The sequence below is a fragment of the Macrobrachium rosenbergii genome, chromosome 14 (assembly GCF_040412425.1).
Source record: "Macrobrachium rosenbergii isolate ZJJX-2024 chromosome 14, ASM4041242v1, whole genome shotgun sequence".
Lineage (NCBI taxonomy): Eukaryota > Metazoa > Arthropoda > Malacostraca > Decapoda > Palaemonidae > Macrobrachium > Macrobrachium rosenbergii.
The window spans coordinates 24,003,501-24,021,273 of record NC_089754.1 but is presented as its reverse complement, the minus strand read 5'-3'; the positions used below and the strand labels follow the sequence as shown (position 1 = coordinate 24,021,273).

At 40.2% G+C, this 17,773-nt stretch overlaps 1 protein-coding gene across 3 annotated transcripts in view; it reads right to left on the bottom strand.

The window, feature by feature from the left end:
- Pdk1 (Phosphoinositide-dependent kinase 1) overlaps positions 1-16,265 on the bottom strand; it is a 72,485-nt gene extending 56,220 nt beyond the window's left edge. Inside the window, exons 1-3 of one of the 3 annotated variants that reach the window (XM_067116106.1) lie at positions 15,972-16,265; positions 6,934-6,992; positions 6,587-6,626 (exon numbers count right to left, since the gene is read on the bottom strand). In XM_067116106.1, the coding sequence (XP_066972207.1) occupies positions 6,587-6,626; positions 6,934-6,989 (96 nt within the window). In that variant the 5' untranslated portion in view covers positions 6,990-6,992; positions 15,972-16,265. The remainder of the gene's footprint in view (positions 1-6,586; positions 6,627-6,933; positions 6,993-15,971) is intronic. The other 2 variants (XM_067116107.1, XM_067116108.1) reach the window with 2 other exon arrangements.
- Between the last annotated feature and the right edge of the window lie 1,508 nt (positions 16,266-17,773).

Below are 17,773 nucleotides of genomic sequence, written 5' to 3'. Positions count from 1 at the left end.
TGGCCGAACCGGTTGAGCTTCAGACTGTCATTCGTAGTGCCGGAGTTCAATTCCCGCGGCCAGCTGATGAAGAGTTAGGAGGAATTTATTTCTGGTGACAGAAATTTATTTCTCGCTATAATGTGGTTCGGATTCCACAATAAGCTGTAGGTCCCGTTGCTAAGTCACCAATTGGTCCTTAGTCACGTAAAATAAGTCTAATCCTTCGGGCCAGCCCTAGGAGAGCTGTTAATCAGCTCAGTGGTCTGGTAAAACTAAGGTATTTTTTGACTGGACGTGACCCCATTAGCCAGGAAAGAGCAAAGATGGGCCCTCTTCTTCAGGATTCCCACTGAGAAAAGCACAGCTAATTCGTTGGAACCATCCCAGAGTCCTTTATCCATACACGACATCAGATATATGAGTTCTTCAATGTCAGTCGTGTTGAATAATTCCATCTTCCTCCCTAAAGCCCCCAGGGTCCAGTCCAGAATTAAAGACCTCAAAGGCCTTAAAAATTCCTTTGAGGGGGTGGTCCAACTCTGATGTTGACCAACAAAACTTCGTTTTCCCCATGGCCACTCGACGAGAAGAGTCAACAAGATTCGAGAAGTCTCCCTGGGAAGAGGCAGGTATTCCGAGGCCGAACGATTCTCTAGTTTGATACTAAACGCTAGACCTTGAAGCTAGTTTGGTTGGAGGAAAAGCAAAGGCTGTCTTTCATTGTTTCTTCTTCGAAAGCATCCACTCCTTCATAACTTTAAGCGCTCTCTTGGACGAGCGGGACAAAACCATCTTCGTAAATGCTGCCCTCTTAGACGCCTTTCCAAGAGTAAATTCTGAAGGCGGGGAACGAGGAGCAGTCGGGATAAATTTCTCTGAAAAACTTCCGAAGATAGCTTCATAAGTCTTTTCAAGTCTGATGAAAGCTGATGGCCTTTTATATTGTCTTCGTCGGAAATCTCTACAATAGGATCCACAGGAGAATGCGGGATATCATCATTCTCTTTTTCCGATTGTCCGAAGACCGAAATAGCGACGCCTTTCAAAATATTATCATGACGCTCGGCGTCCTGGCGTCCAGTCTCTTGACGCCTGGCGTCTTGGCATCCATTTTCTTAAAGCTTAACGTTTTGGCATCCAGTCTCATGACGCTTGATGTCCTGGCGTCCAGCTTCTCGACACTTGACGTCCTGGCGTCCAGCTTCTCGACGCCCGACGTCCTGGCGTCCAGCTTCCCGATGCCCGACGCCCTGGCGTCTAGCCTCTCGACGCTTGATGTCCTGGCGTCCAGTTTCTTGACGCCTGACGTCCTGGCATCCAGCTTCTCGACGCCCGACGCCCTGGCGCCCAGCTTCGACGCCGACGCCCCTGGCGCCCAGCTTCCTCCTGGCGCCCTGGCGTCCTGGCGTCCACACTTCTAACGTTCCCTGTCCTGCCAAACCTAGAGGTTACTTGAGAACTGGCCGCCTGTGCGACATCGGTCAAAAGCTTCCTCAGGTTGACGTTTGCTGATGCATCTGAACTGTGAGAGCTTTTTTTTTTTTTTTTTGTAATCCGTTTCTGGACGCTTGACGCCAGTGCATCCCGTGTCCAGAGTTACCTCTGCGATTGGGACTGCGTCGTCCGACGACGAAGAGTACAACATTACCTCGCCTTTCCTATGGCAAGGGCGAGCGTCCTGGGAAGCGTCAACAGGTACGCTCGAGGGGACGACTGCTCGGTAGCTAAAGCTTCTCGCCTCCCTTCATCTGTCGACATTCCTTCTCACAGGGGTTGGTGAGCTTGGAAGAGGTCTCGGACTAGGAGCACGACAGGACCGAGCAGTCGCACCCTCCACTGCACTTGCACTAACAACACATTAACACTTGTATTTTTTAGATCTCTTATTGTCGATCACATATTATCCCTGTCTTCTGTGAGGGATTTTACCTGTTGGCTCAGGGCCTGAATGGCAGCCATCATATCTTTAAGTGTTGGGTCCTTACCTGTTTCAGTAGGGGGTTCAGAGACTACCATTACGGGAGAAGGATCAATAGGGTAGTTAGCGAGGGGAAAAGAAATAACTATTCCCTGGTTATCTCTAGAAGAGTGAGACAGTACTTTTGGCTCTTCTGAGCCGGTCTTTCAAGCTTTCTCACATATAAACCGCCTATAATAAATCCATTCCCATTCTTCACACATACTGAGTGGGGATCCAAGGAGACTTTAGCAAGCCGCTTGCATCCCCACACACACATTCTCACACTCGATGAAGAGTCAGACATGTAAGAAATTCCAAAAGCAAATCCAAAAAACGAGCGAAAGCCAAGCCAAAGTGTACTTCACCAAAATAAGTTGCGAAAAAACACGGGCTACGAGCGAAATTCCATTGATGTTACCGGCACAGCGGCAGGGAAGATCTGAGGAATAGTTGGAATGGTTCCAGGTACCTGGGTAGAGGGCACACAGGTGGTTCACCTGACTACCGATCGGCGATTGCCGCGAGTTTTTGAAATTCTGCCGTGACGTCAGGGACTTAAGCTATATATATAACTACCAGGTAAATTAGATGTTTAAAAATGGGGGTTTACTATACTCTGATGCAAAATAACAGATACCATGAGCTGAATCAGAGTTCCATATGCAATTACAGTATTGGGGATCAAAAGAGCCCCGCTGTCCATTAAGGGTGTAGCCTGAAGAACTGGAAAACTTTGAAAAATAAAAGAAAAAGATGATTTCCAAACTTTAGCACTACCAAAGGCTAATGGACTGAACAGTATCCTTGTTAGTTTGGCTGTGGTTTGTATTCTTTCCAGTCCAACTAGATTATGCTTATTACTCACTAGATAAAAAGGAGGATGAAGCATAAAGTGGTACTGGAGAGTCAAAATCTGTTACTAATTGGCATGAGGCAACTACTGGACAGAGTAGAAATCTAAAGATTTAAGTGTGAGGTTCAACAGATTGTATTGCAAAAAAAGTTTAAGGCTGCCTTAACCTTGTGACCCCTAACCTTCATGTTTGAAACTTCCAGCTCCAAGATGAATGTATGAGCTCTATGATATGTCATAACCTCAGGAATTGTTTCTCTGATACCTTTGATTTCACCACTTTTCTAAAGGATACGGTCCTTCAAAGATAAGTCCTTACAACTCTCTTCATTCCCTACTTGCACAGATAAGGCAGGAATGACAAACTTACATAAAAGGCTGGGGCTGTGTGTACCTGTGTCTTGGCTATATTAGCAGGTATGTGGTTCAAACATATGCTATGCTAATTTTTATGTATGAGAGATGTCACTCAAGGGCATTAATTTGCTAATCCTCCTTGCTGACACTAGTGTCACTAAAGATACTGTTTTTAATGTGGCATCCCTTACTCTAGCTTCCTCCAAAGGTTCATATCTTAGATCTGATAAATACGTATGGACTGAACTAAGGTCTTATGAAAGTGGACAAAGTGACTTGACAAGTTCTTCCCCCTCAAAACTCTGGCAAAGTCTCAATTCACTGGAAGAACTTCAATCAATTCCTCTTGTTTCACATACATTTTCATCAGCATGGACTGAAGTGGATTTCTAATCTGGGTTGGCAAGGACCTCAACAGCATCTGACTGTAATTTTTCTTAATGAAATCACACTTGATAGCCTCCACACATGTAAGATGAGGTCTGACCTTTTAGCGGTGTGTACTAAAATGAGGTTGACAGCAGTTTCTACCAATCTAGATACTGTCTTGACTGATCTACAAGCATTCCCATATCTAGCATTTACTATTTACGTCAGTAACTGACTTGGCAGGACACTTAGAAAATTTGAGAAAGACTTCAACAATTTCAATACCATCTGGCTAATTGCTTCAACATGGGAAGTCATAAAGCAATGCATGCAAGATATATGAGGAAAGTTTTAAAGACATTTGTGAACAATGTCAAAGGCCTTAACACAGATGCTACTACTGATGAAGACTGTACATAAATTTTACTACCAGGGAACAGTTAGAATTGGAAATGTATGAAGAGGACATTCATGAGCTTGCTGGCACTATAGCTGCACAGCTTTGTACTGAAAAACTGACTGCACTAAGAGATGAAAAAATGGAGGCAAAGGAAGGAGCAAGATGTTCAAAGCAAAGAAACTGGTTGAAAGTTTGAAATTACACTGTACATAATTGCATAAGAATAACAGAAAACATGGTAGTCAATTATAAAAGGTTCTCAACAGCTGACAGGCAGGGACAAGATGCTACAGCCTACTACAGAAAAATTTAAAGTAAAAATAAGAAACCAACTTTCTTGTCAAATATTAACACTTCCTGAAGATGACTATATTTATTAAACCATCAGCAACTGTGAATGTCACAGTGTTATTCAAAGGCACTGACAGTGTAGAATGCTCTACAGTCACCCAGGGGGCATCATCGTCAGAAGAATTAAATAATCATGTTACTTTAACATCCTCACCAACCTCAATATCCAGCAATTAATTCAAGTTCAAAGCTTCACAGATTATTCAGGACATATATTTCCTGCTTTGTATACTGGTCGTGAGTACTCATTAGACTTAACACTTGTTTTCAGTTAATGACAGCCCCACTGAAACCAGGCAGATAGCCAGAAAATCACACACAGATTATACTTTAATAATATTAGATGTTGCATTAGTTTATTAATATATTAATACTTTTGCATATCATTTTATAAATGAGATTACATTACAACTTTATCTTGATGAATTTTTATATGTGGTCACTTAAATCCCTTATTCACCACATAGCGTTGTTGGCATGGCTGCTTCAGCTTGTGCTATACTGTATGATCCAGATTTTTCTTTATCAGTGTAGAACATAGGAATTGAATACTTAATTGAAAAACAGGCTATATTTTTTTTTAAATTATCCATAGCATTTGGTCTGAGAACACATATGATAGGTCAGCATAGCATAGGCTAGCCAAGACTGGGATGGCTTTGTGAACAAAATTTTTTTTGCCTCCTGCAAGTATTCTTTCAATATTCAATAAACTACAAGATATTATACGTTTTATAATTAAATGCGCATTGAGTTGAATAATTCTGCCAAACTGTGGACTATGGCAAGTGTTTTGAGCATGAAGTAGGCTAGGCTATGCTAGGCCCTCATACTTAGTAGGTTAGGTGTTCTTTAATGTTGACAGTTTCTCCACATAAAATAGGTTTCCCTACATACAACAGGTTTCTCTTGTAAATTCACTGGGACATGGCCAAGCAGCAGTAGTTTTACCTTACAATTATGTCTTAGGTGAGTGGGCCATATGTTAACCTGTTAAACAAATATTTTTTTACTTTGCACTAAATTAAATGCCTAGAAACCAAAACTTCCCAACCCAACATCTGTACACAGTATGTCAGTACTCCAGTAAAACATTACTATAAATTTAATGTGTCTGCCCTAAAAGCACATGCAATAACTTAAACAAGTGTGCACAGCAAAAACAAAGTTTATGTATGTACAGAATATTAGAGTGTGAGAAGTCCTATCACTCACTAGCATGGAGGTATGTTTTATATGGTGATATGTAAGAAATTTAAGCAATGAAATGCTAACAAGTACTAAAATACAGACATGGGAGGTTGGTAATTTTACAGATGCATTTTTACTACTTCACTTTCAGGTTAACCCCACGTGAGTTTTGTAACTTTAATTGGGGTGTTTCCTGTACACCTTAAGCCTAAGATTTTGACAATTCTTGATATCAAAATTAAAAGCTTCCATTCAAACCTGAAGGAGCTTGAAATTTTTTTACCCAAGACCGAAGAGAAAAGCAAGAAATATGAGTACTGTATACAATTCCTCCCATTTCTCAGTTACCCAAGATGAAGAGAAAAGCAAGAAATATGATTACTGTATACAATTCCTCCCATTTCTCAATTGCCCTTGGCAAAGTTGAATGAATTACTTCAAACTGACACAACCAGTATTTATTAGCTTGACACAGTATCTTGCATGAAAGGTTATGGCAGCAATCCGTACAGATGATTTTCTTTATGCTTATGCTTATGCTTATTTTAATTGCTCTTTGTTTTTTTGTGCAATATACTCTAGTTAGCAAATACTTAAGTTCTCTTTCATGCTTATACTGCACACAATACAGTATTTAAAAGATCTTTAAATCTCAGACAGTTAATGTTTACTACTTTTATATAGCCTAGGTTAGGCTTTCATTTTTTGACAGTAATTTACTTCATGAATTTTGTGTTAATTTTTAAGACTGTAGTGTTAACTGTATTATACAAAACAGTACTGTACTGTATTCTGTTCTTTTCATTAGTTAAGTTTATAATTTTCCTTCCTGTGTACTATGCAAGTTCTGAATTAACAGTGTGAATACAGGTAGTAATTTGGACACCAGGTACCTTAACCCAAGTATTAAAGAAATTCTGCAAAGGACTAGAGGAAACTTTTAGACATATTTTTCCTAGTTGCATTATATTTCTTGCCCAGATAGCATGAGCTTTACAAAAGCTCACAATAAATTCTATTCAAAATTTTAAGCTTTCAATCAAGCGAAACTTATAACACACTAAACAGAATATCTATCCTAGAAATAAGAACTCAAGAAACTGATCACCAAGAGACACCTTACCTTTGGTGATTTGGGTATGTTTGAAGCATCTGATGATGATCTGAAAAAAAAAGGGAATGAATTTAGTAATACCAACCAGCTGATTTTCCAGAGTAGGTAATAAGGATGCCTTACATGTCTGCATGGCAATCTTGTGGAAAGCATAAAAATTTTTTGAAAGGCTACTGTATTCCTGAGAAGATATCAGTTAACTAATATCTGAAAACTATATGACATTCAATTTGTATAAAACTGTACACACCTAGGTAATGCAAGAATAAATTTAATCTTCCCTCAACAGATCAAAACATTCAAAATATACATTGCAGTTAAGGCAATACAAGCAACATTCAAAAGTATATACATACCTACTAGAACTGCCATTAATTTGCTTATCTGGACTTAGGGTGTTTTGAGCATCCATTATCTGAAAGAAAAAGCTTTGTTAAGGAAACTAATGTTTTGAAAGTAAACAGCCTTTTCTTTGGCTTATTTCATCTGAATGTGCCAATGCTATCTAATAATAATAATAATAAGTATCACTCACTGATGTCGCAATACCATGGGACACCAGAGTAGATGAGAAAGACAGAAAAAATGATGAGTATCAAGACCTGAAAATTGAAATAAGAAGGATATGGGATATGCCAGTGGAAAATGTACCCATAATCAAAGGAGCATTATGCACGATCCCAAGATCCCTGAAAAAGAAAAATTTTACAAAATTATAATAATTCAGTCCTGTAATTTCTTAAAAGCCCTTACACAGACCTTCTCTCAAATTCCCGATGCGCTGCTTTTACTCAGCAGGTAGAGGAAAAGTCCAATCTTCAACAATATTAGGGAGTGTATCTTATATCTTCCAATATTAGTACTGAATATAGGTAGGCTATGTATCTATCTTGTCATTCTCAAGGGGAAGCTACACAGAATTGACAAAAGGTTTGAACAATAAAACTGGACAGTATTTAGTATACAGCCATGGAAGTTACTCCAAGGTGGTTTATTATAGTTCCTGGCAGTTAACAGGCTGATCTTTCTTATCCATTGCACTACTTGGTTACCCTTTCCTATTATTAAGCAACATGACATTTTTATGATAAAAAAAAGTTTTGTGAATACTTACCAAGTAATTACATTGCTCACAGTTTCACTCGCTGGCAGCTCAAAACTTTGAAACTCGCAGTTAGCGTTAGTTTGTTTAGTGTAGATGACCTGACCCAGCCCATTTTCAGGGTAAAAGAGGAACAACTCAGTGGAGAGCTCAATTTGTTGGTGCCCTTATGCCCATGTGAGGGGAGGAGGGAGGGCTCTGATTCGTAATTACTTGGTAAGTACATGGTATATAAAATTTTATTGTATCATAAAAATGTCATCTTTATATATGTAACTTACCAAGTAATTACATTGCTGAATCCCATATTGAACAGAGGTGGGATACATGGACATTTTCTACCCCAAAACATTAGAGATGATAATGAGTTAGTGAATAAAAAGTTGCTAGCATTGATACAATGCTTGTTGTTCCTTACCTGGTAAGAGAGCTACTGCAGGTAGATACTGCCTCTGGTTGGCACTCATCTTAACCATGCAAGGAGTGGCAGTATAGCCCTGGAGCACCTCTACGTCAGTGGGAGCTTTGCAGCAAAGGACAATTCCGATGGCTAACAAGCATATACAAATAGTTGCCCCTGCCCTGGGCACAGTACCATAAAACAATCAACCAGACAAAACAACAACATCACCTACACCACATATTAAAAAAAACCATCACCTGTCCACTAAAAATATGACTGGAGGGCACTCCAGGTACACAGTATCCCCCAGGTTCCCCTAAGACTCAACACCGTAGGTCAAGGCGAAGAGAATAACGGAGGAAGGAATGCTTCCTACGCTTCATCCCCCAAAAACCATGCCAGCCACCGACAATGGACCCAAGGTACTGCAATGATTGAACACCGTTTCAACATCACTTAGATAATGAGTCGCAAAGATTGACTTACACCTCCAATAAGATGCTTGCAAAATAGAAGATAAGGATAAATTATGCTTGAAGGTTAACGAAGTGGTGGGTGTTCTGATCTCATGATCCTCAGCATTGAAGGCAAGACATCCTCTCCAATTTGGGAATGGGCTTCAGTGATGAGATCCCTCAAGAAGAACTGGGCACCGTAGGTTACTCGTAGGACCTCGGATCTTCTCTGTTCTATGTAGATAATACCTCAGTGCTCTAACCGGACAAAGAGCTCTTTCCTCATCTTCTGGGCCAAGGATATCTGCTAGGCTTTTAATAATAAAGGAACGAGGCCAGGGTTTGGATGGGGTCTCATTTTTGGCCAAAAAGCCAAGGGAGAATGAACACACAGCATCCCCTTGGGAAAATATGACTCTTCTGTCAAGAGCATGCAGCTCACTGACCTGCTTAGCTGTTGCCAGGGCCACAAGAAAAGGGGTCTTCCCAGTAAGGTCTCGTAGTGAAGTTGAACGAAGAAGCTCAAAACGGGGACCTGAGAGCCAGTTTAGGACTACATCCAAATTCCAAGGGACAGCCTCTAATCCCTTAGGTTTGGAGGTATCAAAGGACTTGATGAGGTCGGACAGATCCTTATCTGAGGAAAGGTCCATACCAGTGTCGAAAAACAGAGCTCAGCATTGCCCTGTAACCTTTGATCATTGAGGAGGTAAAGGCTCTAAATGTCCTCAAATAAAAAACAAAATCTGCAACGTCTGTTACAGACATCTGAGAGGACAAGATGTTATGTCTTCTACACCAGGCTTGAAAGATTGTCTACTTGGCTTGGTTGACTTTGTTGGAGGATTGATGTCTACATTTCGCAATAGACTCTAAAGCTGATCTTGAAAATCCTTTCTGTCTAAGGAGTTTCCTGACAGTCTGTATCCTGTCAGGGACAGGAGTGGACAATCCTTGGTGGAAGCACCTGAAGTGAGGCTGACTGAGAAGACGTGGCCTCTGTGGTAACAACCTCGGGAAGTCTGTCAGAAGCCTGAGGAGATCTGGGAACCATTCCTTCTGCGGCCAGAAAGAGGCCACTAACGTCATCGTGACATTCGTATGGGTGCAAAACTTGAGGACTTCCCTTACCATGCAGAATGGAAGGCATACAGATTTTTGTTCGGCCTTTCCTGTAGCATGGCAGCCACTGCCCATGCTAGATGGTCTGGAACTGGTGAACAGAATAAGGGAGACGATGATTCTTGGAGGTCACAAAAAGATCTATAAGCAGTCTCCCCCACAGTTTCCACAGATCCACGCACACCTGTGGATGAAGAGTCCACTCTGTGGGGAGTACCTAACTGAGATGGCTCAATTCGTCTGCAAGGACGTTGAGCTTGCCCTGGATGAACCAGGTCACTGACCTGGTCTGATTCAGTGCGCCCATTAAAGAAGGGACCTTGCTGCCTCACAGAGGGAGAACGAATGAGTCCCCCCACCTTGCTTCTTTATATATGACAGGGCCATGGTATTGTCCACTGTCTTGTTGTAGACTTCTGTTGCAAAGTGTTGCAGACCTAAATGAATTGCTGTCAGTTCCTTGACAATGATGTGCCAAAGTTTCTGTTCCCCAGACCACATTCCTGACACTTCCTTGTTGCCTAAAAGAGCCCCCCAACCTAGATCCGACACATCTGCATAGAAGCCTAGGTTGGGGGCTCAACGAGAGGAGGAACTTCCCCTCTGACAGTCTGTTTTCTGACCTCCACCACAAATCTTCCTTGATTTCTTGAGAGACAGGAAAGACAAACATGTCTGTATGAGCTCTCCTGTCTCAGCTGGCCCTTCAGGGAGACAAACTGCTCCATGGAAGCTAGAGTATTGAGAAAGCTCATCAATCTTGACAGGAGAGGAAATCGATCACTTTCCTCCAACATATCTCTATTCTTTTGGGGGAATGAAAAACCTGAAAACTCTGAGAGTCTATCGTCATCCCCAAATATATAATCCTCTGCGTTCGAATCAGAAGGGACTTCTGGATATAGATCAGTAGGCCTAAATCCTGTGCTAAGTGAAGAGTCTTCTGAAGGTCCTCCATGCATCTATCCTTTGAAGGTGATCAAAGAAGCCAATCATCTAAAAAGAGTGAGATGTTGACTCCCATGCAATGAAACCATTTGGCAAGCAAAGCAAGAACTCGAGTGAAAACTTGCGGAGCTATCGAAAGACCGAAGCATAAGGCTTGAAACTGGTAAACTCTGTTGCAGAACATGAACCTGAGGTACTTCCTGGAGTCTGGGTGTACATGGATATGGAAGTAGGCATCCTGCTTGCCGAGTCATCATCCAGTCACCTCGGCAAATGGATGACATGATTGAGCGACTTGTTTCCATCTTGAATTTCATCTTTTTGACGTAGAAATTCAAGGCACTGACATCCAGGATAGGTCTCCATCCTCCTGATGACTTGGGGACTACAAAGAGAAGATTGTAGAAACTGTCTGACCTGACATCTTCGACTACTTTGATGGCTCTCTTCTTGAGGAGGGATGAGACTTCGTCCGAGAGGGACGAAAACCTCTCTGAGCCTACAGAGTAAGTGGTCAACACAATGGGAGTGTTGACTAAGGGGGTGCTCCTCCCTGAATGGAATGGAGTAGCCCTCCTTCAATACTTTCACAACCCACTGCTCCACTCCCCTTATACTCCATCTCTCCCAGAAATGGAGGAGCCTGGCTCCTACTGGTGCATGGAGGACAGGGTCCTCACTTCCGTGAGGAAGACTTGGAGGAGATTTCCTAAATGGGCGAGACAAGAACCACAGAGTAGTTCTAGGTCTGGATTTGGCCATTTGTCTGCCGCCAAGAAAGGGCAGCGGCTGAGGGGGAGAAATGGATTTGATGCCAAGAGTTCAGAGCTCTCTGGGGCGCCTAGTCGACCAGGCTAAAAGGTCATAAGTACTCTTCTTCTCAAGATCCGAAGCAATGTCGCTGACGGTGGATTAAGGGAAAAGGTGCTGGTGATCGAGAGGAAAGAAGAGCAAAGCTGATTTCTGCGAAGCAGTGACGCCCTTTGAGGTGGAAGAGCACCAAAGCTCCCTCTTTTTGAGCATTCCCATGGCGAAGAGAGAGGCTAACTCTTGAGAGTCATCCCTAATGCCCTTATCAGCACATGAAAGGACATTAAGCCAATCTAAGATGCTAAGGATTTCAAACACTTTAAATAAATTCTTAAGGAGGTGGTCAAGTTCTGTGGGAGAGAACATCACCTTAGCAACGGCCAAGGCTGACCTCCAAGACGAATTTATAAGGCCGGAGAAGTCCCCCGGGGAGGAGGCAGCGACTCCCAAAGAGGGAGCCTCCCCGGTGGCATATGCCAAATACCTCCAACAGACTAGGCGAGAAGGAGGAAAAGTAAAGGAAGAATTCCCCTGCTCTGTCTTCTCCAAGAGCCAACTGTCAAGTTCACTCAAGGCCTTCCTTGCGGAAGATGAGAGCACCATCTTCGTTAGTTTGGACATGTCAACAGCCTTGTTACTCATGAAGAACGTGGAAGCTGGAGAAGCAGGAGCCACTGGTGAGAAAAAATCAGGGAAACTCTGCAGCAAATAAGTCAACAAGGCTGCACAGGCTGAAGGAGCAGAGTCCTGATCCACATCATCCTCTTTTTCCAATGAAACAGGAGATAAGTGTAACTCTGAAGGGGCCTGGGCAGACAAGGGATTCTGATAGGAGACCTAAATGGCCAAATAGGAGAAGCCAGAGCTGGTTTGGTTTTGAGAGAGCTATAGGTAGATGAAGCTAAGGAGAATGAAATCAAGAGGAAGAAGCAATACTGGAACTTTGCTTAAGGCTACAATTGAAGTTGTTTAATACATTTAAGATGCTAAAAGAGAAGTTGATAACATACAGGAGTGGGGATGCTGAAAAACAGATTAACTTATGATGATGAAAAGTAGACAGCAAAAAAATAAATAAATAAAAAAAATTTTCATAAATAAATTTGTTATTTGGATACTTACCTATGTTCAAGATAGCTTATATCTCCTCTCCTGTCGGATTGGAGATATAAACTATCTTTAACAGAAGGTAAGGTTCATCCCAAATAATTATTGTTACATCAGGTGAGACCTGGTACTGTATAACAATACTGATTGGTGCTTGCAAATTTAATAGTGAGAAATAGAACAATACAGTATAAAAGTTTGGGAAAAGGTGTGAAAATTGATTGCAGTTAGACTGGCTTCATGCCAGAGAGATCGCCAGTCTGTATAATATGGAAACTACTGGCAAGGTATCGCATAAAAAATACGAGATTATGCCATATATCTGAGGATCTTGAAAAAGCAACTGACGGAGCACCAAGATAAACGATTAAATAGACATTATGAGGAGTAAATAACCAGAAAAACTTATACAGCTGACCAAGTTACTCTTTCATAACACTTATCTTCAAAGACAAAGGCAAGGTTATCATAAACAGAGATAAATATTAGTGTATATCAGAATTTGTCACTAATGGATGAGGCTTCAAATGAGTGCAGAAACAGTCCCTAGGACTTAGTGCTTACATCAACACCTGAGGACGAGATGGGGGAAAGGTTTAAAAGGGCTAAAAGTGAAATAGAGAGGAGAGGACTGATAATCCACACACAGAAAACAATGCTTATGATGACTGTATTGGAAGAAAAGGAAAAATTATCATCAAGAAAGCAGCCATGTGATTGCTGTGGGAAAAGTGTGAATGGCATACTGAGTACCATACCTAATGTAATGGTGCCACTACAGGTACCTAAGATTACAAAATATACAAGGAGCAAGGGATTTTTAAAGCTCAAACTGCAACTCAGGAGCAACTGGGGAAAGTAGCTGAACAAGGAACCCTGCTGTGATAGTTGGACAGATCTTAGAATAGATACAGCATTCCTGTCTGCAAGGAAATACTGGAATGTGAAGCAGGAGTTGAGAAAGCGGTAAGAAAGAGAGTAGCTATAAAAAAGCACAAAAGATCTGTATTACTCTACGCAGAAACATTGGCAACGACAAAGAAGCTGGAGGAGATTTTGAAAAGGTGTGACCACAGAATGGTAAAATTCATGGAGAGAGTACAGCAAGATTGTATTATGAATGAGGGATTGATGGAGAAATGTGGTAACAAGAAGCACAAGGAAAGACTATGATCTCAAAAGACTGACATGGTCTGGAAATGTGATGAGAGGAGTTGAGGAACAGTTGGTAAGAAAAGCAGCAGATACAGAAGTAGCAGGGAATCATTGAGAAGGAGCATAGATAAAGGCCTAGACCTGATGGAGGAACAGTAAAGGCTGAAAGAGCACAAGACAGAAAGGACCGGAGAGAACTCATTTCACAACTATCCACATAAAGGCAAATGCTATTGTAAAAAGGTTGCATTAATGATGAACTGTGCATTGGTTAGACAAACACACCATTAGAGACAAACGGACAGATAGACAAACCCCATTCATCACTTGAGGTAACTTTAAGGCAAAGAAAAAGAATCAGTAAATTTAGCTTTAAAGTACTCAATGCTTTCTGTAAAAAAAAAATGTCAAATACTAGAACACCACAGAAGAAAATCACATAAGTATATATAACTTCAGTACATATACATATCTGCCCTAAGCTGCCCAACAATTTTATAATTAAAATAATAAAGAGTAATATTTGAAAGGCAAAACTTAATCTTGGTTTTTCAAATTTTTAGCTCAATGAGTATGGTATTCTCTGCAAGAATAAAAATTAGTATTTTCTGTTCCTTAAGGAATTACAGTACTGAAAAAATAATCTGGCCTGGGGACTTACACATAACATTAGTTGGAGGGATTATGTCTTGATACTCAGTTGGGAGGGCATCTGGGGTTAATAATTATTGCTCTAGAAGGGCCTTTAAGAGGAGGATTACAGTTGGTTCCTGATGTTACTGGTTACCTTCATAACCTTAAATGGAATGGGATCAGCTATAATTTGAAACAAAATTTATCAATCCAACTTTGAAAATAATACAATTTATTACTTTCTTTACATTTTTTAAGCGTGGCAAACTACCTTTATTCATAAAAAGTTTAAGGGCTTGGATTTCAATTGAGTCAATTCAAAGGAAACTGAACCAGTTTTTAAAACAAAATTCATCGTTATTACTTTAAATAAAAAATGCAAAACTACAAAAGTGATTAAAGGGAGGTTTCTTGGCTAGGAGAGGAGCTCAAATACTGGGCACCCTACATTTCTCATTATCAACAACAGAAATAACTTTGGTATGACTTTCTTAAAAACATTATTGTTTTAAAAGATGAATGATCTAACACACATGAAGACAAGGAACAATGTTAGGTTAGGATGCATTTTGCATTTCATACTGTGATTTACAGTAAACCAAACAGGGTTGGGAGAAAAAAGGGTTGGGAGGGAGGCCAAAGATGGTCCAGGGAGGTAAATGCCCCAGTCAGGTAAAGACCCTGTAAACCTAGGTTAAATCTGGTTAGGATGTATATGAGTTTCACTAATTTTCATTTTCCCAAACCAATAACCCCAGTTTCCTACCAGTATTTCCCATTATGATCGGCTAAGGAAACCTATTATAAAAGGAACTATACTAACCTAACATATCCTACCCTAACTTAGCTGGGGCCCTGGTGAAGGAAACTTGACTTTTTACCAAAACCTCCCCTATAACACTGCGCATGCGTGATAGCATTCCAGGATGGCCAGCATACAAAATCATATCAGTTCTGACATTACTTACAGGTTAATTATAGTCAACCGCCAAAAATAATGGTAAATTGTTAATAAGCAACCAAAATACTACAGGAAAAGTCAATTTCCATGTTGATACACAATGAGGAGCAATCCCATAGTTCTACTGCATTTCCTGACATAGGCAATGGGAATTAATGCTGAATTCATCTGAAGCCTACCAGGCAAGGCTATATTATACCTTGATACTCAATTACTGGTTTAACAGTAATATTTAGGCTACCCATAAATCATACGGTTCCAATATTTGGTAATACTCATGTAAGGTAGCTGGCCAAGTCTGAATTAAAAATGAGTTTTTTATCTTAATTACGTAGCTGAAAGCACAAAATAAACAGATGGAAAATTACCTAGCTTACGGTACAGCACATAGGACATAGGCTAGCCTATGAGTGTGCTTCTTGTTCTAGGTCATAAACCAATTTGTCGTATTGTTATTGTTTTAGGTTTCAGAATAAAGACTGTAAAACTGGTCACACCAAGGTTCGGTTTACCTACGTTAAGGTAATTATCAAGTCTAGTCTATGCCTTAGGATTGGTCGTACACAAAAGGTCAAACACATCTATGACACTACCGCTGGCGTCTCTTTTATATCTTTCACGGCCACACTAAAAGAAAACTACATTCTTTGGCATTAAATCATTATATTTAGAGATACAGAAAGGCCGAAAGCACTTACTTACATCATAATGGTTTCCTTTTAATGAATAATTCTGTTGCTTCCTTTGACCGCAAGAAACAGGGGTGACAACTACCCAGTAGTAAATAAACACAGATCAAATGTTGCAATTGTTTTGTTTTCACGTGTAAGTATCCTTTAAGTTAATTAAGAAATACAAAAATAGTATCATATGAGTTTTTTATGCGTATGGGTATTTCACATTCATTAAAATTAAAGGACATCAGTTAGTCAATAACTTTCCCTGGTTGGCAAACATGGTAATGTCGAGAACCGTATCGTATTCCCAAAAGCACCATTTGGCAGTAGTCTTTGTAGTTAAAATAATAAAAATCTATATTGATAAATTAATTTACGAAAATATCATGTTATATATTAATATAAAGTACTTTCAAATTAAATTATTTTATTTCATATCTAAAATGCTAAAGAATGTGCAAAAGTATTCTTAAATATCGTCAAAACCAACACCACAACAAGTGGGCTTGCAGTGACAGTACGGGTGTGATGGAACGCGGAGGAAAAAGAAAGCAAAGAGCTTATCACTAAAGCCCAATAACTCGTGATGCAGACAGACCTGTGTTATTTACAGACAAGAGCAAATAAAAACCCTGCATCCACAGTAACGCTCCAGACGAAAGGATTGACTGGAGAGTGTGGAAAAAGTAAACTCGATCGGAAACAAATGATTTGGCAAAGACACCCGTAAAGAAAAGTACTTAAAAGGCAAAATTGCTTATCAACTACAGGTTACACTGTCCCAGATGTTTAGTTTCCTGACAGTTACTATATTATTATGAAAACACTTCAACTAGTCAAGGGAAATTAAAAAAATTACTGTAGGCTTCTTTTCCGGTTCCAGTCCATCGGAGGCTCTTTGTAGGACTAGCGTATTCATTGTCTTGTAGCCTATAGTTGTGTAAAGCAGTGAGAAGGCGGTGCACTCTATATTGTCACTGCCTCACTATCATAACTCTATAAAATGAAGAATGATTGAGTTTTTTTCTTGGAAGATTTCACATTCTCTCTCTCTTTTGATGTCAACTGAGAGCTTATTGTAGCCTACAATCTTGGGGTTGCGAATTTGAAGGTTCTAAAACAAGCATTCGAAATGAATGTTGGCTCAGATAACTTGAAATCATTTGTAGCTAGTGCATAATACATCCGCTGGTTGTATTATGCACGACAAATCTTTCAGATACTATAGACGTCCAGTCTTGATAGCTTGATGAGTCATAGCACGTATCTTGGACATTAAACTAGCTTCGATCGGCAGCCGGTGTAACTCAATGTAGGGGCAAGCCTATCCCGAGTGGCAACACCTTTCATTAATCTTGCTACTCTATTTCGAATATTTGTAGCATCTAAGGTTCTTCAATAGAACGCTCATCAAAATATATTTTAAAAAATCAATATTTCTGAGCTGATATCATGTAACTGCATTTGAGCACTAAAATAACACCTAAGCCACGGATTTGATCAGTAACCAGGATTAAATTACCATCTGTGTTCAACCAATTTTACCATGGTTTCATAAATTATTTTTCTTCACCACCAAGATAAATTCAGTTTTATTCCCATTTATTTTTAGTTGCTTAAATGTCGTCCAATCCTTAACACAGTTAAGAATAATATTTATTTTCTCATTTGTATCCTCTATTCCGTTTATGAAGAAATAAAATTGGGTGTCATTCCTTGGTGAGAGGAAATGATGCACGTTTGTTTCAGACAGCTGTACGTGTTGATTACAACATTTACTGACTGGTTATAATCGCCATTCTTCCCGTGTTCCCTGAAGTTGC